The 27,013-nt window shown below is 36.8% G+C and overlaps 1 protein-coding gene across 1 annotated transcript; it reads right to left on the reverse strand.

Moving 5' to 3' along the window:
• Window positions 1–15,073: 15,073 nt before the first annotated feature.
• On the reverse strand, window positions 15,074–19,607 carry LOC149748711 (zinc finger protein 133-like). Its single transcript, XM_089915035.1, is given in 1 exon segment — window positions 15,074–19,607. A coding segment is annotated over 1 exon segment (1,047 nt). The 5' UTR covers window positions 17,682–19,607; the 3' UTR covers window positions 15,074–16,634.
• Between the last annotated feature and the right edge of the window lie 7,406 nt (window positions 19,608–27,013).

Genomic DNA, 27,013 nt, shown 5'->3' on the forward strand with positions numbered 1-27,013 from the left:
CAAAAAATTAAATAAATACATGTAGTAAAACCCAGAAACTAAAAAAATATATTACCTACAGGGCATAGGTTGGAATGGGGTGAAAAAAATGGGGAAATGGAAACAGGGTACACGATATGGGAGAAGTAATGCTTCCCTGATCATACATTTTTATATATGTTTCCTTTTCAAACCATGATATAATTTGACATACTACCAAAATAAAGTACTTAAAACCAACCAGGAAGGAATTGGAAGATAAAATGAAATACAAGTGGCAACAAACAACACTAAATATATTGCATACTTATAACTCACTAGGGGATGGTGGAACAAATGAAGTTAATTTTATAAACAGGATTTTGACAGAAATTCAAAATAACTGTACATGAATACTGTGCTCTAGTTGATAAATTTGTTTTTCACAGGAATATAGGTTAACAATTCTGAAACTGTATTCTAGGTTTGAAAAAAATAAATATATTCTATAGAACTTGCTATTCAGGAAAGAATTTACAAATAAAGGAAGAGGAAGACTTGAATGAACCTTTCAGTGTTGGATTAGAGTCAGAAATATGAGAATGTCATAGATACAGATATAGAAATAGTAAAAATATGTATATGAATAGTATAAATGTGTGTATTTCCGTGTTGATGGTATATTCGCTTCCCAGCTATGTTGCTTGAAAGGGTCTAAAAACAATGACATTCCAGTAGCAATGAACACAGAGAGTTTTGATTTCTAAATATCACTGTTATATAAGAGAGAACTCCTTGGGAAAATTGACAGATTGCAAGGTTGGGGCAAGGCAAGTACAACATAAGTCTAAGTATTAATATTTTTGTGGCACAAGAAAGTGCTTAAAAAAATGTTCAGGCCATTTGAAATTACACAGAAGCCAGTGGTTGGATCTGGGACAATTTGAGCAAAATTATAAAGTAGAGTAATAGGTTAAAACCCATTGAATAAAACAAATATTAGTGAGTCTATACTGGTAATTGAATTAATAAATGAGATAAAGGGACAGCCTTACTGAGAACTCAAACTAATAAATGCAGAACTCAAACTCAAACTAATTAGAACTCAAACTAATAAATGCAGAAGGACTAAAGGAAATTATCATTCAGCAAACACCAGAGTAATATTTATTGTAGAAAATGTTCATGAATGAATGCCAAAATTAGGGAGCAAACATGATGAGAAAAAGTGTATACTCATAGTTTTAAAGTATCTACTCCAACATATTTGTTCACTACGAAGGGAAAAATTGTAACCTTACAGGGGAGAAACCTGATTTACACCACCTCTCTTAAATAAGGGATCAAAACTAGCATCAATAAATAAGAAATTTAAATAGCATGAATCCTCTGATATTATGCACTAAGAAGAGTTTATCATCACTCCCATGGCAATCTAGCCCAAAACATATCTGAATTTGAACATGAGAAAACATCAGACAAACCCAGATAGGTAGACATTGTACAAAGTAACTAGTCAGTACTCTTCAAAGATGTCAAGGTTATCAATGCAAACAAAGTCTGAGGACTGTCCCAGACTGAAAAAGACCAGAAAGACATGACAAACTAAATATTATCTGAGATCTTAAATTAGATCCTATATCAGAAAAAAAAAGACATTAATGGGACCACTCCTAAATTTGAGTACATTTGTAGATTACTTAATGTTACTATTACTTAATATTAGATTACTTAATAGAGTTGTATCAAGGTAAGTTTCCTGATTTTGATATTTGTACTCTGGTTGTGTAAGTTATAACATTTGGAGCATCTGGGTGAAGTATCTAAGATACTTTACTGTATTTGCAACTTTTTTCTACGTCCAAAATTAGTTTTTATATAATAAGTAATAGCCAGAAACTAAACAAAAACTTGGAAGAGGACTTACAGATTCATCCATACTTCATTTTTTATTTATTCAGTGAAGAATTATTAAGGCTTATTATATGCTAGGAATTGTTCTCTGCTCTGCAAGTAGAGACATATGTACAATAAATAAAACAACTGCTTTCTTGGAGCTTCTGTACCATTTGAAGGGAGAAATTGTAAAGAAGGAAAATACAAAATACTTTATATGATAAGTAAAAGTCCCTTTTAGATTTACAAAGATAAAGAAAATAAAATAGACTGCTGGTGTGATTGCTATTAACACAACAGAGACAAGGAAAAGAGACACCTTTATAGCCAATCATTTGGTATGGCACTTCTGCAAATTAAACCAAACCAGACCACAAGAGGATCTGACAGGAAAGGAAAAATCTACCTCAATGAAGAAAATTAAAGCAACAGAACCTACAGGATGGATTTTTCATCTTAAAAGAATGTTTAAGCTATATTATTAGCTTTAAATTAAAAAATGACTTTGCTCTAAGAGCCATAAGATGTCTGTGATAAACTGTTTATATGCAGGAAACTCAACATTGCAACATGCTTTTGAAGAAAAATTGGATTAGTTGATGAGGGAAATGCTTATCTCATTTACATGTTTATTTCCAACACAAAATATGTAAGACCCATACTCACCTGGCTGTACATGTTTTACAAACCGTTGATTCCCTTTAAAGGAAAATAAAACTATTTCATTCACAAGAAAATAACATTTCCAAGCCAACTTGAGGACTGCATACTAAATTATTTTTTGGAATGGGAAGACTAGTACCAATAGAGTTACTTCAAAGTTAGGTCATATTTAATAGAAAATATAGCATAACAAAATGATTTCACAGTGACAGCAAGGGTAGATTTGAAGTCAGAAATTTGAAGTCATTTTCCAAAAAAATGAAGCTCAGGAAATGTAATTTTGCTAATGTTCCAAAGTTGCAATTATTATCCTCCATTAAAACCTGTTTCTTCCCTTGCATTCCCTGTGTTTACTGATGGCCCCTCCCTCCGCAATTTGTCCAAGTCAGAAACTTTCTCCTTTTCCTTTTAGCTACTCTTTGACAGAAACTTGATTATCACATCTGCTCTACTATATTTTTAATTTACTAAGGCTTAAATTTCTTCTTCTTTTTTCTATTTCCATAACTGTTCTCCTTGGTTCAAACTCTCATCCTTCTTGTCTTAGACTATTCTTTTCTCCAAGTATATTTCTTTTCCTCAAATATCTTCACTACCTGAATCAATTCTCCATGGAGTGATCTTTTGAAAACAAATGTCGTTTCATGGATTCATCAAAGACTCAATATTTCCACAAGTCTAAATATAATGGCATCACAAAGACTGTACACTCTAAGACTTTTATATTCTTCATCTACTATGACTATCTTAACATCACAACCATAATTATTTGCCATTTCCCAAATATGTTATGTCCCTCATGAGAGTCAGTATATTTAATGGTTAAGAGTGTGGGCTCTCTAGGGAGAGACATCCTTGTTTAAGTTCTGTTTTGCCACTTATTAGCTGTGTAACTTAGGGTCCTCTTTGTGTGTCTTTATTTCTTTACCTGTAAAATATTGATAAATATGGTATTGACACCTTCAGCTATTGTAAAGAATAAAAGGGTTCATCCTTAAATATTTAATGACTGACATGAAATACAGTGATCTCTCAATAAATATTAGCTGTGATAATGATGATGATGGTACTGAGGCTGATGCAGAAGCAAATCTCAATATTTTTGTAAATGTTTGTTTTCTTTTCCAGAAACATAATCTTTCCACTCTAGTTCTCTGCTTGGCAAACTCTGAGTCATATTTCATGGCATAGACATTTCACATAGATAAAACAAGTATTGCCTGAGTTTACAAATATCTACTACAGAGCATATCCTATTATACTGTGCATATTTACTTGCCTTTTTATGCATATGATATTTATATAGTATCAATTCGTGTATGTGTAAATTGAACATAATATTTTCTACATCATAGGATTTTATGGACACTTAATGAGATATCTATGTAAATTTCTTCCAAAAGTGCCTGGTACATTATGAGCAAAGTTCAAGTGTTATTTGTTATTGTTGTTGTTTTATTTTCTAAATTTTGAGTTCCTTGGTGTGGAGGCTGTGCCTTACTTATTATCACATCTCCACTTCCCAGAACACAAATGGCACTTAATAAGCATGACCTTACTAATATGCGGAACCTTAAAAAGTCAAACTCATAGAAATAGAGAATAGAATGTAGTTAACAGGGACGGGGGTTGTGGGGTTGGAAGGATGTTGGTTAAAGGGTACAAAATTTCAGTTATAAGGTGAACAAATTTTGGAGACCTAATGTGTATCATAGTTAACTATAGTTAATAATAATGTATTTTATATGTGAAATTTGCTAAGAGAGTAGATGTTAAGTGTTCTTAACCATACATGTACACCCACACCCACACACAAGGCAACTATGTGAGGGGATGGTTATGTTAATTAACTTGATTGTGGTAACCATTTTACAATATACGAATATCAAAACATTATGTTGGACACCTTAATCATATACTATTTTACTTCTCAGTCATATCCTAATGAAGCTAGGAAAAAAAGAGTTAAATAACTTATAAATGAATGTTCTAATTGAGCAAGATTTAGAAAATTAAAACAAATTAAGGTTTTTTATTACATATATAGCCCTCCAAAGTCAAGATTTATAGACATTGGGGAACTTGTAGGTCAAATAAGGAATATTATTACAAACCATGAAATGTAACAAAATATTATAAAAAAGTATTCATTATTCCAAGTCCCAATGCCACTATCAGAAGTTAGTCTTCTGGTGTACCTCTTCAAAATACTCTAAAATTCTGAACACTTGAAAGCTCTGAATACAAGAAGACTGGTCCAGCCCGGAAGTAATAGTAACCAACTCAAAAATCATAAGAAGAATCATTGAATTCTGTGACCTTTGAATAATCTTTATTGGCTACACTAAACAAATATCTCCATCCAAGACAGGATGCCTAGCAACATTCTTTCATTAAGCAAATGTCTATTGTGTGCCCACTCTGTGCCAAGCATTGTGCTAGGTGTCGGGACAGTGGCTAACAAAATGAACATCCTTGTTTTACAAGGAGATCTGAGTCTAGAGGGAAGATAGGCCTTAAATAAGAATAGCTCTCACATCTAAAGTCTTTCTCAAGGAAAAGCACTAAATATCAAGATATTTGTAGAAAGTATATGTTATTATCTGCCATTTATTACCTTTTAGTTGCTTCCCCATTTTATATTTTATTTCAATTCCATTTAGTCAAGTTTAGAGTCTTCAACAGAAAGCCATGCCGACAGCCTTTTAAGATGTCCTGTAGTTCCTGGAAATGTACTGTTAGGTGCCTTAGTGATGCTGTTGGTATATCAAATTCTTAATGACCTCTTACTGAACTTAGAGCAACAGGACAGATTTTACAGTGGAGTTCAAGCTCTACAAACACTAAGGGCTAATCAATGGTCCTTTAGTAGCTTGTCACAGTGTCAAGACATGGCACATGATAAACTCACTCTCTGTAGTTATACAGTGGCTCAGGCTGAATTTCCCAGGTGTCTGTTTGGAAGTCTGTCATTTGGCTCTGGGAAGCCAAATGGCAGCTGGAGAAAAGAGAAGCAGTGAGGCTGAGTAAGCAGGAGCATTTCATAAACGAAAGGTGAGACAAAGCATTTACATCCTCCCTCCATATTTTTATCGATTTCAACTTTAGAGCACGGGGAGAATTTAAGGGCTGTGGCTAATTATCCTCCTCCAACTTTAACCACAAAATAATAAAGTTCATTTAAAAAATATAATCACCACAATCCTGGAATATTTAAATAAATAAAGCCCCACAGTGTCTAAATCTTTTTTTCTGCTAGGGTAGAGACACATGTTTATGTGGGTTTGTTTGTATGTAACTGTATCTCACATCCCAGAATTACTCTTATGATCAAGGACTCACAGATCTGGCTAAGACACAGGGAAACTGTTTATAACCTTTCAGGCGCTGTGTCTACGTCTGGGATTTTCTAGAAATGAACACAGTTCAAGTTTAGTGTTGTGCCCATATTAATCTTTAAAATACTATTTGCATTTTTAAGATAGCAGTACCTTAGATTTTTATTGCACAGAGGTACTTTGAAATGAATCCAACAGAATATTTGTTATGATATATACTTGTTCCTCAATTCAATACCTACTTTCCTTGATTTGCATTTATTTATATCAGCAGAAACAAGGGTATAATCTGTAATCATGACTTGTGTCATTTATTTTTATTTTTTGAGCATATAGATGGTTGTAACTTTATTTATTTAATTTTTATTTTATATTGGACTATAGTTGATTTACAATGTTGTGTTAGTTTCAGGTGTAGAGCAAAGTGATTCTGTTATACCTATACATGGATCTGTATCATTTAAAGAAAGCAAGATGTGATACAGGGAATTAGGGTTGTCATTTTATTCTTACTTTAGGTAGCTGAATAAACTTGCGCAAGACATTTCAGTTTTGAAGTTCTTATTGCTAGCACTTACTGTCTAGGAAAGAAGCCATTATTTTTAAAGTAGATGTGAATTAGATGTCCTCCCTGCAGCATTGTAACATTCATAGAGCATTTCCTATGAACAAAGCACTACCTATTCTTCATATTTTCCAGACACCCTTTCATTTAATATTAACACGATTTTTTGAAAGTGGTCTTCATTTAGTAGATATAAACATTGAGAATTAGGGAAGTTAATAGTTGAAGGTCACAGAGCTGTGATGTAATAGAACAGGATTTATACATGGATCTCTCTGCAGACTGAGTTTTCTGGTATCTTATGCCAATACTCAAACATCAGGAAAACATTTCATGACATGTGAACCCTAAAAATCTCAAGAAAAAGAAGTCCAGTGCATTTACATTTGAATCTCCTCTCCCACGTCTACAAGCAGAAACCTATACCTTAGTGTGCAAGTGATTGGGAAAAGATTTGGGTTATTGGTGATGACAATTGCATGAAGACAATACAAGTAAAAGAAACATTCGTATCTTTATTACTTCCCAAATTTAATAGGGTCTCTAAAATACTAAGGGACATTGACACCTATTTCAGACTAGGGGAAGTCTCATAAGATCTTGCATTTTAAGAAAAATATAGAGGAAATGTAGCATATTCTAAATGAGGCGGGTGAAGAGAACTCATATGATGTCACATGCAGAACATTTGAAGGGACTGGGAGTTGTTTAGCCTAGGTAGGAAAAAATTATGAACTATGTTTGCCACATATGGGCATTGGAAGGGTAAGCAATCAGGAAAACAATCAAGCAATATCTTAAGCAATTAAAAAATTAAATGGTAGGTTCAGCAGATAATTGCAAGCAAAACATGGAAGGATTTCCTAATGATTAAAGTGGCCTAAAGATGAAATGTGCTATCTAAGAGGGAAATAACCAACCACAGAGGTCAGGTGACCATCTGGCACTGAAGGTCTGGCATGGATTCACTGATAAATTCAGACCTGGGGTGATGATATTGACATCAGATGTTAATTATAATCTTGGTATTTCTTCCTGGTTCAACTGTAGCACAGGCCTTTGGTGACTCTGTGTGCCTTTCTTTCCACTTGACTGCCTCAAAGACAAAGGAGAGACTGTCTCAACATCCTCATTCCCTTGTTGATGGCTGAAAAACACTTGTCTTAAATGAGGCCGATAAACCTTAGTTGAGAACCCAAACAGTATAAAAACAAATAAACTTTGGCTATAAGCTATCTATCTAGATAAACTATTAAAAAATTTTTCAAAGACAACAATCTAGCTTGGCTGAATAAAAAACAATCATTTGGCCATTTGTGCAGACTCAAAGTTTTTATTATCATGCCAACTTCTTATTTGTTCCTGACTTTTTTGTATTGGCAACAAGGCTATCTTTTTTTTTTTTGCGGTACGCGGGCCTCTCACTGTTGTGGCCTCTCCCGTTGCGGAGCACAGGCTCCGGACGCGCAGGCTCAGCGGTCATGGCTCACGGGCCCAGCCGCTTCGTGGCATGTGGGATCTTCCCGGACCGGGGCACAAACCCGTGTCCCCGGCATCGGCAGGCAGACTCTCAACCACTGCGCCACCAGGGAAGCCCAACAAGTCTATCTTTGTTATTGTTTCTTTAGAGGCAGAAATATTCCATTGTGCTGTCAACAGCGGCAGCCTTCCCATATCCCATCAAGTTTCATTTTAGATGGACACAAACCAGATTGCTTCCTTACTGTGGCAAATCTCTTTTTCTGAAGATAGCATAGTAACCCCCCAACCCCTACCCGGTGAGTTACCTTTAAAAAGACAACTTTGACTCTAACTCATTTAGCTCATTTTCAGGGACAAAGTGGCAGAATTTATTTTTCCTTCCATCAACGAAGGAGAGACGTGTACTTCAATGTCTAGTGTCTATCTGTCCTCACTTCCTCCCAACCCTACCCACATACATGCATACCTTCTTCATCTGAAATATCCCAAAATGTACTTAAATAAGTTACTCAAGCATCATCTTCTCTAAAAGTTATTGATGCCACATTCTGCTTCTCCTTTACTTCTTGGGAGCCCTCTTCTGGGTTCATAAATCACTGGAAATAATGGGTCTTATTATTATCACTGAAATCATCAATTTACTTGTCTCTTACAAATACTGCCGCTGGGAGGCAGCAACTCTGGTTTTGCTCATTTTATTCTCAGAATCTGGCCAGATACTCCTGTTCCTACAAGACAAGGAGTAGGTACTTGGTGAAAGTTTTTTAGCCAGGCAACAAATGTGTTAATACTGTTTCTTACAGTCTGAACTGTTTTCTGGAGTAAAGGTGGTAGGGAGTGCTAACCAAGTGTATACTGCAAGAAGAATATGTTATTTTGCTTCATGCAACATAGGATGTCTTGTCATGAAGCCCAGCCAGTCCTAGAATTCACGTAGTCTGCTGCTTTGACTAGATATGTGCTTTTTGTCAGAAGAAATAACTCCTTTTAGAGGCACATCATATCTCATCCTCTTTTTGAGTCAGTTACTATTTCATTCTTAAATATGCCTGTATTTAAAGATCTTCAAAGCCACACCATCCAGCATATTATACATAGAGTCAGAAAGTTTGATACCTCTGAATATATGCTGACCCACAATCTGATTATAGAAAAAGTAAATGATGTTATATCATACCTGGGGGTATTTTGTGGCAATCATGTGGAAAATTATGCAAGATATTCCCTTTGTGCAGTACACACAGTCTTAGTCTAATGCATCACAATGAAGTATAATAAAACACTTCAAGAACGCCTTCATTAATTACGGATTATAAAAAATAATGACAATCATCTCCCACACTTTACCTAATGTCTCCATGTAATGAATCTTCAGTAATGGATGTGTGCCTGTCTTTGACAGCCTCTATTTTTCCTTCCTAATAGCCCTCTCATTTATTTTACTGCAACTATGTCTTCACTACTGGAAGTGTTTAAGACACACACTGTAAATAGTAGTTACATCTCACCCAAGACAAGCCTAACAGACCAGTTAGACCAATTAGATGCCCCTTTCTCAGAACTGGACAATTCAGTAGAAAACTGTTTGGTTTCCATTTCTTCTGAGCAGCAGTATATTAACTGGGTTGTTCCTGCTGTGAAATTGCCTTTTTGGTCCTAATCACCTAGTACCTGGATCTTGATGACTCTGAAGCCTACTTTTCTAGCCTTCTGTACTTTCTTTTATCTCCTCTTTCTGGGCTGTAAAGCAAGTTTGTCGTTTTCAACAGAACTAAGTGAAGAAAAATGCAAACAAAATAAAATATAAAATTGTACCAAATGAAAGAAGAATTGATGAAATTAGGATTAAAATATTCCCCTTTGTATTTATTCAGTGAGTTATATGGCTTTCATTAAATGTAATGTGCTCTCGGAGGTAGATGTACCTGAGCTGGCCTAACCACAAATTGATTTCTGACCTCAGGAAGTTTTTATAACATATGGAACAAAATATCAGGCCTAGTGGAGAGTAGGAAGCATCTACATAGATGGTGTAATGTATAGTAGAGGATATAATGTAACATTGTATGAAAGATCAGATACATTGCTATGAGAGTTCTGAAGAGAGAAAAATTAACTATGGCTTATGGGGCAGAAGTAGTCAGAATAATAATTAAAGAAAAAACACACATTTAACTTGGAAACAGAAAAAATCAAAACTTTGTCGATGCCATGAGAAATGTGAGAAAAAGGATGTAAGTCAGGAAGTTTGAAGATGATTCAGTTAGTAGGTCATTTAGACGGGAAAGTCGACTAAGTACAATGGAACAGCAGAAAAATCATAAGATCAACTGCAGTTGAGATCATGGAAGGCTTTGAATGCATTTATTTGTAAAACAGCTGGGAGTCAACATGCTTTAGAATTAGTAGCCTAACAGTTCTGTGGAGGATGGATAGGAGGCATGACAGAAGGGGAGGGTTCTACTGGGAGACCATCACCACTGCACCTCTGAGATTTACTGAGTGTGAGCTTGCCTTTAACATTCTGAACATGCTCAGTCCTATAAGTAAGGATCCCTTTTATTCTCTTATCCTCTTAATTTGTTTTCTTATGTAAGAAAAACGGAGTCTTTGGTAAATCATTCTATTTTAAAGTAACATTCAAATCTTACAGAGAAAATGTTAAAAGTCCATTTGAGTCTGCAGAAAACTGAAGAACAGGCATTGTTTGAATTTTACGCATCACTGATACATATCTTCAATAGACTCTGTTCTTAAAAGCACAAAGAATTCTACTGAAAAACTGTTTCTTTTTTTCTCTCTCTAATTTTCTATCTCTTTTCCTACTCCTATTATTATTTGGCTGTGACTTTTAATAGAAATAATAGTTTTCCTCTTTACACACTAGGTAATAACTTGACCACCAACACATTTAGAGGGTTATTTATATTACACTTTCTCTTTCAATCCAGAGAATGACATTCAGATAAAGGTTTTCTTCCAGCTTTCTACCCCTGAATATAGAGACTGTGCTTTAAATGAGTTTCATTGAGTCATTCAGCATTCAGTAGAACATGTTCACAAATCAAGTCTGACTAGGAGAAACGCTTCCAGTTATCATTTTAAAAGTCATATGTAGAAAGCCATACCTAGAAAATGATAGCTGAGGCATTTTAAAAATTGAAGACATATTATAAAACCTGCTGGCTTCCTTAATAAGCACATATCATGCACTTGGACACAATGTTTTGCTCATCTCTTAAATAAGTAATTTCATTAAAAAACATTCTAATGTCAACAATATTTTTCCTAGAGGTATGGTAGTAAATCAAAACCTCAAATTCAATGTAAAAAGGTCCCCTAGATATTAGTAGGAGACAAGACAATGATAGGCCTGTTTAAATGTAACACTAAGAGATTCATGACACCAGGTATATTTGGCACATACTGCTATCAGACAGAGTGTAATCAAAAATTCCTGCAAAATCTCCCAATTAAAATGCTTAGTCTTTGCTAAGTGCAAGGTTTATCAAATCACAGTGAGAAGTGCCGCTGGCTGAATGGTAACTGTGCACAGAGTTGCCCTGGTGGGGTTCTCCGTTTCCTGCCGGCAAGGTACAGTGCTTTTTCCCAGCGGCTTTTTGTTAATCTACAAGGACTCAATAGTTATATTACAAAACAGTAACAATTTGCTAAAATGGACTTAAATGAAAACTGGCAGGTATTTGTTTTTAGTTAAAGGCCAATGTGTCCTGGGCAACAGATGCCCAAATCTCTTTAGAGAGTACCTGGGAAATAAATATTTTTTAATGTTATACTTGTTATTTTTATTGCAAGTGACACTTGGCTTCTCCCAGAGTGCAGCCTGCTTTGTGGATGTTACTGCGTTCATCTTCACAGCATGGTGAGCAGGTGTCAACTATGATTATCTTGGTTTTGCAGGTGGCAAGACAGAAACTCTGAGAAGTTATATGACTTGATCAAGGTCCTAAAAGGACCTGAAGCTGCAGCTGCCCTGGACCAATTAAGTTTCTTGTTTATTTAGACGAGGGGGACCTACTAATAGGAGACAGCAAAGGGAAAAGAGTATTTTTTTAACGGCTGCTTACCATAATTCTAGTTTATATAGTATCATTTTAATCTTAATAACACTGAAGATAAGGAAATTAAACTTTTAGAGAGAGCCAATGAAGTCCAACCTTGTGGAGCAAATTAAAAAACAGAGCCAAAATTTGAACCAAGATGATTCCTATGACTCTTCCCACTGTATTTTGAAGATTTTTTTACTGCTATGGCAGTTTATTTGTCTTTATTTGCCAAGGTACTGCATAGAAACAGCAATTATGATTAAGTTACCTGGTTTTAAGAAGGTGAGAGAAGTAGGAGGTAACTGAATCCATCAATATCCAAATCTATCAATTTATACTCCCCCAGCCCAGAAAGGCAGCTTGCCTTAATTATTCTAAATATTTTCCTATGGCCTCCCTACTATTGTATATCATAGCTGGCATCTTGAAGCTGACAGGGGATCTTGTCCCTTAAACTAGATTTTACAGATGAGGAATCCATTTAAACGTTTATCCAAGGACCAGATGTCTAGAAAGAAATTCCTCTATCCAGATTCCTTCTGCTCTTGCTGGAGGAGACTCCAGAGGGAAAAGTTTGACAAGCAGATATTGTAAACAAACTTTCTACCCACTTCTCATATACACAGCTCCAGATTAGCACCATCTATGGCTCACTCCTCTCACATTTTGATTTTAATTCCAAACGTTAGACTCCTAAGGCAGTGTGTGTTTGAGCTTGAGCAGAGATCGTAGAATGACCCAAGATTGCACGTGTTGAATTATTACATAAAGCTTATAAGTTCTTATGTATTTGCTGCTCATTTAGTGCCAAACTTTTCCAAGGAAAGTATTCTTAATAGGAATCTTATATGAAATTTTAGATTTTGTGGGGTGTGTCTGTGTGTGTGTGTGTGTATGAAATCATAAGTAAAATCCTTTGCCTAAAAAGTTTTGAGATATACAAAAAATAAAGTCATATAGTTAAGTCAAATAACCTCACACTGCCAAAAGGGGAAACATAAATTTTAATAACCCCAAACCAATAAATGTTATTTGTTTTACACTAACACAGTGAACTGAGACTGATTCAGATCATTCTCTGATGTCAAAGAAAGCTAGAAAAGGAACATAAATCACAGTTGCCCAAAACATCTTGATCATATTATATCTATTGCAGGTCAATTTATATAATAAATGCTAATAATTCCCTAGAAATTTCATTCATTTTAATCCCAATAATAAGTGGATCACATCTAGCCAGTTTAATGTTTTCATAACTAATTTAATATGGGAATACTGATTAATGAGAATGGGTCAACCATGAAAATTTATAGTGGTTTATTGCTTATTTGAAATTGAAGTTGCAAGAACTAAAATGTTATATTTACTAAATTAGGAGAGAGAGTTGGTCTAAATACATTAGAGAGAGAGAAAGAGACAGACAGATACAGAGACAAAGAGAGACAGTAAAAGAGAGACAGAAAAAGAGAGACAGAAGATTCTTGCTCAAGCTAGAAGATGATGTAAGTTTAAAAGAAAAATTATTTATGAAAAAGAAAACTACTTAGGCAAGTGCCTTAAGACAAAGCAAATATCCTGTTTAAAATTTGGAACTAAAAACATTTCTAAATAAGAATCACAGAAGCACATCTGCTTCAGAAGCAAGTGGCAGAGTTAAGTAGTGTAATTTTTATTTAGAGTCCAAAATATGAGAACAAATTTTAAATTTAGTGCCTCTTCCTAATATGGTTGACTAGATCAGGGTTTAGTGACTGGTTTTCCCAGTTCTAAAGAATGAGGTGATGAGTAACTTTCAAAGCAACAACTCCCTTCTAATGTTATTTCTGGGTTCATTTAAATCACTCATTTGAATCTCCATGAAAGTTATTTCAGAAAGAAGTGGAAGAAAAATGACAGTTAATTTTACTGCATCGGCAGATTTGGAGAAAAAAATTCAGATGTTGCATATTTTAATATTAGTATTCATGTTTGGTCCTTTTCTTGGAGTTCTGATTTTCCTTTTGAAATATCCTTCCCCCCCTCAAATTCTTTAAATTAGTTATAATAATTGATTTAAAGCCCTTGCTGCCATTTCCAATAGCTGGGTGATCTTTTGGTCTACTTCTATTATTTTCTTTTGAATCAGGTTACATTTTCCTACTTTATTCTATATCTGTTAATTTTTAATTATATTCAGAACACTGTGTATTTGAAAAGAATGGTTAGAGACTATTGTATGGATATTTCAAGAGAGTGCAAGCCCTTTCTTTTATCTGACAGTCAGGATATGAGCTAATCTTTCTAATTTCTGTAGGAGTTGAGTTATTCTGGGCTGTGTTGCAAGTCCAATTTTAACTGTGATTAATACTCCAACTACCAACCAACCTAACAACACAAGAGCTTCCTTCCTTTCTTTCTTTCGTCCTTACTCTTCCTTCCTTCTTTCCTTCCTCCCTTCCTTTTTATTTTGTGCTAATATTTTTATTTTGGTATAATAAAAAATTTAGAGGAAAATTGTAAGGAAGGTAGAAGGCATTATTGTATACCTTTTAATTGGACTTAACCAATGGTTTATATTTGTTCCATTTGTTCTCTCTCTCTCTCTGATCGCTCGCTCTCTCTCCTCCCTTCCTCCTGGAAAATGTACTTATATTTTATATACATTTCTTTTCTATGAACACTTTGAGACCATTTTTTTTTCTGAGCAATTTGTGAATATGTTGGAGTCACTGGGCCCCTTTACCTCTAAAAACTCACCTGTGCACTTCCAGACTGAGGGCATGACTTCCATGACCACCTTACACTGCGTTTATCACTGACCCAATATTGATTAAACACTATTCTCTAATCCATAGTCTTTTGTAACTACATGTTTTTCTGTCCACGATCCAATCATATACCAAGCATTGTGTTAAGTTTTCATGTGTCTGTAGTTGCCTAAAATATAAAGCAGTTTATCAACCTTTCTTTGTCTTTCCTGGCCTTGATAATTTTGCAGGGCAGTAGTTTCATAGACTATTTTAAAATTTCTGTTTGTCTATTTCATTTTTGTGTGGAAATTTTTTAAAAACAAACATCTTTTTATTGAAGTATAGTTGATTTACAACGTTGTGTTGTTTGTCTAGTTCTTATGGCAATATTTAGGTTACATATTCTTTGGCAGGAATATTAAAAAGAAAAATAACATGGTGTCCTTTCCAATGAATCCTAGTAGGAGGACTGTGGCTAACTTTGTTAAGGTGATCTAGGCCAAGTTGCTTCATTATAAAATTACCATTTTTTCTTTGTAATTGTTTCAGTTGGAGTTTTCTGAGAAAGCAGGTAGGATTAGATGTTCAAGAGACTTTTGGGAAAATCATATTTGAGGAAAAAAATGGAAAGGGAGGCAGAGAAGGCAAGGAGAGGCCTCAGATCTAGACATGGGGGAGAAGGGGAAGGAAGGAGGCTGGGGAGGAAGGCTCTCAGCTGAAGCGTAGTCTAAGAAACCTTCCGCCAAGCCAATGGGTGGCCCTGGAGCCAGAGCTAGCCTTAGAGGGGCCAAGTGTTTTAGGGTCGGATAGTTCTTTGTTGTGGGGAGCCATCCTCTGAACTGTAAAAGGCTTAGCAGCATCCTTGGCCTCTACCCACTAGATGCCCGTAGCAGTCTCCCAGTTGTGATTACTGAAAAGTATCTTTAAACATCATCAGTGTTACCTAAGGGATAAAATTACTTCTAGCCGAGAACCACTGCTTTATACATTTAGGTCTTCTCCTATCTTCTGGTGAAAGTTCGTATCTCTGAAGACCACTCGTTTTTCACATAAGATTTCCCCTAAAGTTGTCCTTTCTTGCTTGATGGGGTGTGATTTATTGCTAAAGCCTCGTCTACATTCGCTGGGCATAAAACTTCTCTACAACGAGTGAGTCCTCCTGTGTCTAATGAGGAGTGATTTCAGCCGAAAGCCTTCCCCACACTTACTGCAAATATAAGCCTTCTCCCCCGAGTGTGTCCTCTGATGAGTGCTGAGGGTCACCTTATCAGTGAAGCCCCACTCACTCTCCCTGCATACATAGGGCTTCTCCCGTGAGTGTGTCCCCTGATGTCTTAGGAGGGCTGCTTTCTGGCCAAAGCCTCGCCCACACTCAATGCACTCAAAGGACTTCTCCCTGGAGTGGGTCAGCTTGTGTCTGACTAGATTTGCTTTCTGGCTAAAACCTTGTCCACACTCAGTGCAAACGTAAGCCTTCTCCCCAGAGCGTGTCCTCTGATGACTGATGAGTTGTGACTTCTGTCGAAAGCCTTGCCCTCATTCCCCACACACAAAAGGCTTCTCTCCTGAGTGTGTCCCCTGATGTGCAATGAGAGTAGACTTAGGCCTAAATTCTCACCCACATTCCTAGCACATGTAACGCTTCTCTCCTGAGTGTGTCCTCTGGTGTGTGGTAAGGTTTGATTTATCACTGACGCCTTGCCCACACTCCAGACACACAAAAGGCTTCTCTCCTGAGTGTGTCCTCTTGTGTTTAACGAGATATGACTTCTGACTAAAGCTCTAACCACATTCATTGCACAAATGAGGATTCTCCCCTGAATGAAATCTCTGGTGTTTCCCGAGAGTGGATTTATCTCAAAAAAGCCTCCCACAGTCCCTGCAGACGTAAGGCTTCTCCCACGAGTGAGTCCTCTGGTGTGTGATAAGGTTTGACTTAGCCCTGAAGCCTCCGGCACACAAAGGGCTTCTCCCCTGAGTGTGTTCGAAGGTGTCTGATGAGGGTTGACTTCTGGCTAAAGCTTCGCCCACAATCCTCACATGCAAAGGGCTTTTCCCCAGAGTGTGCCGTCTTGTGTGTGACTAGGTTTGACTTCTGGCTGAAGGTTTGCCCACACTCTCTGCAGAGGTAAGGCTTCTCCCCCGTATGTGATCTCTTGTGTGTGATGAGAGTTGATTTATAGCGAAAGCTTCGGCCACACTCACTGCAGAAATAAGGCTTTCCTCCTAAGAGAGTCCTCTGATGACTAAAGAGAGTTGATTTCTGGTTAAAGCCGAGCCCACAGTTTCCACAAATGACTACCTCGAATCCCGAGATTTCTACCCACTTTAATGCTTTGCCTGTTTCTAAAGGTTTTGGCTTCCCAGATGAGCTGAACCTTATTTCCATCACTGTCTTGCTTTCTCTTGAGCTTAGTAGCTGTTCTTCAGATGGGCTGGAGAAAGTTCTTGAAGTAACTCTCTCCCTTGTCCTCCCAAACAAAGATTTGGAGCCACCTTCTCTGTCTTCACCTTCCACTCTGTCACCCCAGAAGCTTTCATAAGAGAATAGCTGCAGCTGCTGCTTCTGATCTGCTGGGCAGAGATCTGCTCTTTGGAGGGTTCCTGCAAACAAGCCTGGACAGATTGGAAGGTGATGATCATGCAGCACATGTTGATGTAATTGCTGACCACAGAAGACCAGAACGGAGGAGGAATAAGGTGGAATTTCTGGCTTTGGATCTGCTGAACAGGGGCTGGGCTGATGTCCTCTCTCCTCTTTCCAGGGCTCTTCTCCATACTCTAGCAGAATGACAGGTGTTGGTTTGGAAAATGAAATTCCCAAGGAGACTAGGTTGCTGTAGTTTTGCAGCATCACTTCCCTGTACAGGGTCCTCTAAGCATGACTTAACAGCTGCCACTCTTCCTGGGTGAAGTCCACAGCCACATCATGGAATAACACGAATGTTTCTTCTCTCCTGGCTTTCAAGAGCCCCAAGACCATTATTCTGGTCCCCTGAATGTTCTCCCTGGAAAAAGGTGAGGCTAAAGTCTTGGGGACACGCTTGCAAAGTCTATCCCATGGCAAGTGTGACAATGGTAAGGGATGCCGAGTTAGAGGCAGCCTGCTATATCACCTATCTTTCTTTTAGAAGTTATATAATTTTAACTTTTCCATTAAGGGTATGCTCTGTCTCAACTTCATTTTTTGTGTTTGGTGTACGATAGAGGTCAGTTCATTTTTTTTCAATATAGATGTCAAGTTGTTCCAACATTTCTTCAAGAAGATTTTCTTTGCCTTTTGAATCGCATTGGCACTTTTGTTGAAACCAATGGGTTATACAAATATGAATCGATTTCTTGACTCTCTTCTGATCTCTGCTCTGTTCTGCTAGCTGTATATGATTGTCTGCATTTGAGCTGGAAGACTTGGCTGAAGTTTCAGATAGGTTTGCTTCATTACTGTTTTTGACCTCACAAAGTCCTTGAATCCAGTCATTTGGAGAATGCCCAAGACTAGGTGACTTCTCTTTACTTACCAGGCTTTTTTTTTACCAGGTTTCTTAGTTAAACACGAGAGTGGCGAGTGTGGAGAGGTATAACTGCTTAGCTGAGTTGGAGTTCTTCCAACCTATAGTCCATTCCACTGGCCTGCCCTGTCCTCAGTCCTGGCATTGGAGTCTGAATCCAAACTTAGCAATGACCCCCAGATGGAGGTGGCAGCTGCCTTCCTCCTCTCTGAAGGGTTTGTTTCTCTATGGAATTCAGTTTATTTTGCTTCTTAAATCCACCACTCTGCTGTACCTTCGTAGAAAAGTATGATTTTTATTTTATTTTGTCTGTTTTACTTGTTACATTGGAACAAAGCTTTTTTCTGTTCTTTTATAGTCTAACTGGCAGCAGAAGTATTGCTGGTGGAAAAAAAATAAAGGGAAAGTTTAGAATTGTTCATAAATAAAAGAACTTGCATATTGAATCTTTTGTGCTACCAATTCTTTTTTCTTCTCTTTACCATGACTATCACAAATGGCTAGTTTTTGTCTTCAGCCATTAAAAATGTATTCTTAAGTCTTTAGCACTGTCTAATATTTAACTTTAGCAATATTATTTTAGAATACAGGGTCAAAGTTTTACCTTCCTTTTGTGAGCTGGAGAAAAACGGGCTGAGATAGGTCCATGTGACAATCAAAAGAACAGGAGTCACCGTAGCAACTTTTCCTCCTCGTATTTTTTTTTTTTTTTTGATCATTGACTATGTTATCCAAAAAGGCTTTCTCAGTGACCCTTGAGAAAGTCCTTTCCAGCAGAGACTAGGCACGCAGAAGGCCAGAGTTTGTTTGTTGTTTCTCAATTTGAAAGGAACAGGATATTTACCATTTGAATAGAAAAGAGGGTGATGAATACAACATATTATGAATTGTAGAAATAAGATAAATTTTTAAAGTAAGTTAGAGAAGGTGTCTCTGTTGGTTTAAATGATACAGTGAGACTTAAAATGATGACTCAAGAAGCTCACAACAATAAAAATTAATCTGGACCTGACACTGGCTATTGACTCACAAGTAAGCCTCAGTCTTGGATCCTATGTGATAACATTTGGACAGACCCGGTCAAACACAGTTTCACTGGATGTACAGATTGTTTGAAACAGTTTTTGTTTTTTCAAAGACAGTATTCACTGTGGTGCTCCTGCTGTCTTTCAAGGTATGAAAGTCAAGTGAATAGATGAGCTGAAGAAAAAAAAGTCTTTTTATGTTCTTTTTCTGTTTTTCACTTCTTTACTCATGGTTACACCCCCGCCCCCTTGTGATGTTTTACCATTCAGACTACACAGTGACAACACTCTTCACACAGAGGGGCATAATTAAATATTGAAAATAATTTAAAAAATGTTCTTTATATTTTATGTAGGAGCCAAGCCAGTAAGCATTTCTAGTACTAAATACTAGAGATCATTTTAGAATCTAAACGTTCACCCTAGAATCCTCTATGGGTATTATGAAAAAGTAAAATGTGTCTTTTCAGCATTTGAGTTTCATAGAATTAATATGAGTTCAGCAAGATGATTCTCAAAATATCAGTGGTACTCAAGCTACAAGCAAGAGGAAAGGAATAAAGGGAGTTCTGTGCTCTGGTAAGTTTGAGAATCATTTGGCTAATTCATCTTACACACATTTCTTTATTAAAACTCTTCTCAGATGCTTTATGTCTAAGTTCACTCTCAAGCTCCAAGGTAGGGGCATGGCATGTAGTGTTTCTGAAATTATTGATTCAGAAATGCTTTTCCCAGGAATATCTTCAATTGCCTTGAAAACATCCGTCAGAAAAATCTGGTCTAATTTCAATAAACCTTATGATTTTTTCAAAACCCTGCAAGATCTGGAATTCCTTTTATCCAAAAATAAAATAATTTGTCCAAAAGGAAATGCTTTATTGCATTCATAGCTCCTTGAAGATTTTGATGATAATTGAAGCATTTATTTGATAAGAAGTAATCGGAGGAACTCAGAATTTATGGAGAAAAGTATACAGTAGAACATTCATAAAAGACTGATCTTTGACCTTGGTTGGTATCATGGGAGGTAAATAATGAAATAGTGACATTTTCTTCCCATGTTCACAAAGTGCAACAAGCTTCATACCCTTGTCAGGATGTTTTGTGATAGTGCTGTGTTTCTGTGTTGTGAGTGAGTTTTAGAAACTTTAATGAATCTAAGCAGTGAATTCCACAAAGGAAAAGACCAGCTATTATAACTTTTGTTTTCCACACCTATAACTGTGCCTATAAAACAAAGAGGAGCGTCAAAATGAGCAGTATTTGAACCACTTCATCCAGTTTCCTTTCAAATCATTGTGTTTTGTATTCTACAGTTCTGGTACTTAAATATTTATTAAGTACCAAATATGGTCTGTCAGTAGGCTAAGTGTTAATAAGGACTCTTCTATTACCACTACCCATTTATCAAGGAGCTCAAAATATTGGAGCACAATTTATTTCCTAATATGGAGGTAGTTTGAGTTTAGTAACTTCAATTATGAGACCTAAACAACTGTGGAAAAGCTGCTGCTGCAACAGCTCTTAGGTTACTGAGGGCTCTCTGCTTGATCAAGAGAAATTAAGATATTTGTTCACCTTTAACCACCTAGAGAGTAACATACCAGATGTATCATTACAGAATGGGTAAAGACTAGTGGTTTTCTTTGCAGGTGAACAATAATAAATGAATGTCAATTTTGGCACAAGACTTGAGGATCAAATATAAAGAGCAGGGCTTCCCTGGTGGCGCAGTGGTTGGGAGTCTGCCTGCCGATGCGGGGGGCACGGGTTCATGCCCCGGTCCGGGAAGATCCCGCGTGCCACGGAGCGGCTGGGCCCGTGAGCCGTGGCCTCTGGGCCGGCGCGTCCGGAGCCTGTGCTCTGCAACGGGAGAGGCCACGGCGGTGAAAGGCCCGCATACCGCAAAATAAAGAAATAAAGAGCAGCTTACATATATTTCAGGTACTGGAGGACATATGGATGTTGCACCAGAATTTCAGCTAGGGGACCAGAGTGACCGCTGGTGGGGCTGGTGAGAGATGAGGGTATGGGAAGAGGTGGAGGGTAGGTCAAATTGAAATGAATAAAAATGCAAGAAAGTAAAAATAAAGAATGAAACTAGTGTTCACGTTCTCATAACAGAATATCTGCAAAGGAATAGAGTTTACTAATGTTTAAGAATGAGTCATAGGGATCCTGTACAAAGATCCTTGCAACACTAACACACAGTATCTTCCATGTGAAACCTATCCTAAATTTTCTATAAAAATATACATATATTTTATATATACACATATATACATAGAGTAAATACTATTATTTTCTCCATCTGAGGGATGAGGAACTAAAACATGACGAGGTTAAGTTACTTTCCAGTCTTAGAGTAAAAGACAGGGCTAAAGATTCAAACAAAGCAATCTGGTTCCAGTGTCTGGACCTTCATCAAATGACGTACTATCTCTCTCAACATAAACCCTCTAATACGGGTCCAAACCACTATATAAGAAGAAACTGAGCCCATGCAGAGCAGAGAATAAGGGGACAGAGTAAACCATTTCTTAACAATTAGCTAAGAAATTTCAGCTTGTTTGATTGATTATGTGTTTGTTTTAAGTTTGAATTGACATAGTAATATCTTGTATCTGTAGGAACATATAATCTAGATACAGTGAGTATCTTTTAAGGACGGTTGCTTACATGTTATTCTGCCAATTGTAGAATAAGGCCAGTAACCAAGAATGGAAGATGGCCTAGAGGAGGCCACAGAGGATTCTATGAAAGCACACTCAGTGCTCTTCATGCCATTATTGTCCTGGGCCCCCTTGATCAAATCAGAGAAATGGCCATATGTGGTCAGCCGTCTCAGCTGCTCTCACATCCTCACTACCTGTCAACCACAAATCTATGGGAAGAATTTGGGCTAGCTTCAAATATTCCTTTTCCACTTCCTCATGATTAAAGAAATAGATGGTCTTTGTATTTCCATCCTGTAAATTTACTGATAAATAATAGATAATGACATTTAAGAAAATTTACACTGTATACCTTACTATAGTAGTAGAGTCAGAACCAAAACACTGAACCCATAGATTATCAATCTGTTACCTGCTACCTCATAACTTCATAACCTTGCTTCATGTAGCCCTTATACAATAAATTCTTTCATTATACAAAGTGAGTTAGTGTTCCTAATAGGGACCTTAAACTACTGCAAGAAACTGAATTCCAAAATTAAAATAAAATAAATTGGAGTATTAGAGCATTGGGCTAGTGTTAAGTACACTGGATTGACTTTCCTTGAAAATCTTTTGAATTCAGCCAAACTAAGTGGACAACGTTTGGCATTTGCTTATTTCCCATCTTAAACCATCTTCATCCTCCCAGATGTATCTTCTTTCTTGAAGATGTCTCTGAATTCCTGATCCTAGTTTTTAGGACTGATTCCCCACAGGTCCATGTTCTACACCAGGATAGACTATGACATTAACTGGTTCCAGTTGACCTTTTAAATTTTTTTTATTTTTTAACATCTCTATTGGAGTATAATTGCTTTACAATGTTGTGTTAGTTTCTGCTGTATAATAAAGTGAATCAGCTATATGCATACATGTATTGGTATACCCCTTCCTCTTGTGTCTCCCTCCCACTCTCCCTAACCCACCCCTCTAGGTGGTCACAAAGCACCGAGCTGATCTCCCTGTGCTATGCAGCTGCTTCCCACTAGCTATCTATTTTACATTTTGGTAGAGTATATGCTAACACATATATATGGAATGTAAAAAAAAAAAAAAAAGGTTCTGATTAACCTAGGGACAGGACAGGAATAAAGACGCAGACATAGAGAATGGACTTGAGGACACAGGGAGTGGGGACAAAGTGAGAGAGTAGCATTGACATATATACACTACCAGTTGACCTTTTAATAGTCGACTTAGAAATGGCAACCAACACAGAGATATAATCACCAAGGAGGATTTGAGGGTAAAATATCCTGAGATCTTGTGCTCTGAGATAGTACCACTTAGACACTCACTTATTCTTCTGCAACCCTGTAGCTCTAGAAGTCTCTGATTATGCCTTTTTGAAAACCTATATTATTCCAAAAGACAAAACATGTATATTGCAGAAAATGTGGATACACAAAAAGCAAGGAGACACCCCAAATTCTTCCTACCTGGAGACATCCACTGCAAACCCCTTGGTGCATTGCTTTCCAGATCCTTTGATTTGAGAGTACATCTCTATCCTCTGAGATGTGACAGCTCTTTACATACTTAAACACAGTTATTTTGAGGTTGTCCTTCTTTAATTTCTTTCAAGCAAAATTAAAAACAAAAACAGAACAGAAACCTTTCTTCCTGGCATTGAATGGCTAGAACCATCCAAATACATCCCAATATCACTTTGCCAGTATAAAGAATAAGAGATGCTTTCTGTCATTCTGAAAAAAAAATTGATAAAGTTTTGTACACCCAGCATTTTTTCTTACTGATCGTTGTCAAAGCCAGGAGCTCGAAAGTGAGGCATACTAAAATAGCTTAGAGTGTTGACACATATTTAAACTTGGGCTCTATATAATTGTTTGACAAGTAGCTTCTGGATAAAAGCACAACCAAAGTGAGGAGATTTCCACTTATGTTTTGCTTACCTTATATAGGGCAGTAAAATGAATTAGTTTAAAAGATCTTTATCAATAGAAGGACTTCTAGAACAAAAACTACACTAAGAATTCCTGACAAATAAACATGGTAAGTTTCTTCATTTGCAAAATATGGTAAACTGATGAATACTTCTTTCTAATGAACACTATTCAATAAAAACGACTTGGGATAAAATCATGTAAGATGGTGTGAAAGTCACATTTGAGAGGCTTACTAAAATATGTGTATCTTCCAAGAATGTACAGTGTTGAATAATTCATTAACTGTTTAACACATTTACACACTCTTAAAAACCATGCAAACTGTTTTATTACTGGACTTTTTTTCATTTTGCAAGTGGATTATATATATTTTTCATCTGTGAGACTCCAATGTTTAAATGCAAATTAATTGACATTGAGCTCTTGCTAATTAAATCAGCAGAGGAGATTTTGCTGACACTATGCTAGGTGCTCAAATCTAGAGACTGTCTCATTGAATTAAACAGAGTACATTTATCATGGATAAGCTCTCAGCCTATTTATCTGATATGACAGTTAATGGGTAAGGAAAATAAATCTTCCCAATATTGTAGGCAACAGATGCACAGCTGTCTTACTTCTGTCTTATCTAGAAGTTTTGAAGCAAAGAGAGAAGACATAAAGACTGTTGTCCTTAAACTGAACAAGAATGTAATAAAACCTAAAGTTAGTTTCATTTCGATAAGTTGACTAGTTTTATTGAACTAAATAAAAAGTAGAAAAAATTTCAAGATATGTGCATATGTAACTTGTACTCATATGGCAGCTGAAATCATAAAACAGACATAAAATGGAAACAACTAGGCCATCCTGTGCTTCTTTTAAATATCATTAAATATGTCCATTCAGACATCCTGTCACCAACTTCTTTTAATATTTTTATTTATTAATTTATTCATATTTATTGAATTTCTATTTTACGCCAGCCACTATGCTAAGTGCTACGAACATAACTACGAGGAACAGCATATGTGTCTTGCCTCAAACCCTTCCTTGTAATGTATTTTATAGAAAATTTCTGAGAATTTAGTATATGAGTAGAGTAGATATGAACTTATAACTTAGAATCTGTCTCTGTTAGGATATGTCTGTTACCTGACAGAAAAATGGTGCTTAAACAATATCAGTGGCTCAGGCTTCCCTGGTGGCACAGTGGTTAAGAATCCGCCTGCCAGTGCAGGAGACTTGGGTTCGATCCCTGGTCCGGAAAGATCCCACATGCCGCGGAGCAACTAGCCCGTGTGCCACAACTACTGAGCCTGCGCTCTAGGCCCCACAAGCCACAACTACTGAGCCCGCATGCCACAACTACTGAAGCCCGCGCCCCTAGAGCCCATGCTTCACAACAAGAGAAGCCACCGCAATGAGAAGCCCGTCCACCGCAATGAAGAGTAGCCCCCGCTTGCCGCAACTAGAGAAAGCCTACGCAAAGACCCAATACAGCCAAAAATAAAAATAAATAAAATAAATAAATTTAAAAAAACCAATATCAGTGGCTTAAATGAATACCACTAATAGCTTTCTAATTTTTTAACATATGCTTGAGAGATTTCTCAGGTTTTTTTTCTTTTTTTTAGAATAAAATAAATTAGTTTTGGAATTGACCACATTCATTATTGACCACATTCTTCATATTTTTTAAAGTAAACACTCGAAGTTGATTTTCTAAACTGCAATATTCCTAACATACAACTGATTTTCTTAAAAAAATAAATTATTTTCTTTTAAATGTATTTATCTGCAGTTAGGATACATTTAGCTAACTTAATTCCACATGACTTTTTTGCTACTTAGTGTACTTTTTCAATACATCATGTAAGTGGCTTGTTTTACAAGCAAGGACCAAGAAAAAACAAATAGCCCCTAATGATCCTGTAATGATTTCAATACCACCATGATTTAGGGTTTGATCAAGGTCAGGAATATGGATTTGTAGGGCAAAGGAATCAAAGGCTAAAACCAGAGCAATTTGAGCATTTATAGTAACCTTGCTCCTATAGTTTTGCAGAAATATGCTTCTATGCCTGATAAAAATTGGGAATGGAAATATTAGTAAATTAACATTGCTAGTTGCCTTGGACTTCATGCAAGGACCTAAAATAAATTGTATCTTTCACCTACAAGGGAATATTTCTCTCATTCTTGACATGTCTTCTTTGACAGTAAAACTAGTTCAGTCAACTAAGGTCAGTCTGGCAAAGAGAAAATATTTTATAAGACTTCTAGGAGAATAAAATGGAAAAGAAAGAAGTTCTTCATATGTCCATTATGATCCACTATATTTATGCAGCTTTCCCCAATTGTTCCACTCCCTACTTGTAGATATACAGATATTTGTGACAGTTATTAGATTCACAAAATAGTGAATTCTATTCCATTCCATTCCATTTCATTCCAGTTTTATCATGTGTCTGAGACCAGAGCAACTAAGGGAAGTTCTGTAACGTAGTGATTATCTGGCCTGAGTTTGATATTAGAAAACCTGGCTTCAAATCCTAGTTCTGCTCTTTTATAAATATAGATTCCTGGTTGCTACAAAATATATCGTTTCCCTTTATTTTTAAAAAAATTTTACTAGAATCCTGATATTTTCTGTAGTAGCAAAATGCTCAGATAAAAAGTTGTATTTTGGGCTTCCCTGGTGGCGCAGTGGTTGAGAGTCCGCCTGCCGATGCAGGGGACACGGGTTCGTGCCCCGGTCCGGAAAGATCCCACATGCCGCGGAGCGGCTGGGCCCGTGAGCCATGGCCGCTGAGCCTGCGCGTCCGGAGCCTGTGCTCCGCAACGGGAGAGGCCACAACAGTGAGAGGCCCGCATACTGAAGAAAAAAAAAAAAGTTGTATTTCCCAGCCTTCTTCGCAATTACATCTGACTATGTGATACATTCCTGGCTGCTGATACTTAAGTAGAAGTTTTTAGAAAGAGCTGGAGAAAGGACCTTAAAATGGGGACATGGACTCAGTTGGCAAGAAACTGCCAAATTCTGCCCTTTCCTTTTTCTGTCTGGAAGGAAGACTAAATTCTAGAATGTAAGCAATACTTTTTTGACTATGAAACAATGGGCACAGTAGTCATGGATGAGTTTATAGAAAAATCAAAGCCCCGAATCCTGATTTCA

Source organism: Delphinapterus leucas, chromosome 7, assembly GCF_059928025.1.
Source record: "Delphinapterus leucas isolate spDelLeu-1000000601 "Yukka" chromosome 7, BTC_Dleu_Yukka2, whole genome shotgun sequence".
Taxonomy (NCBI): Eukaryota; Metazoa; Chordata; class Mammalia; order Artiodactyla; family Monodontidae; genus Delphinapterus; species Delphinapterus leucas.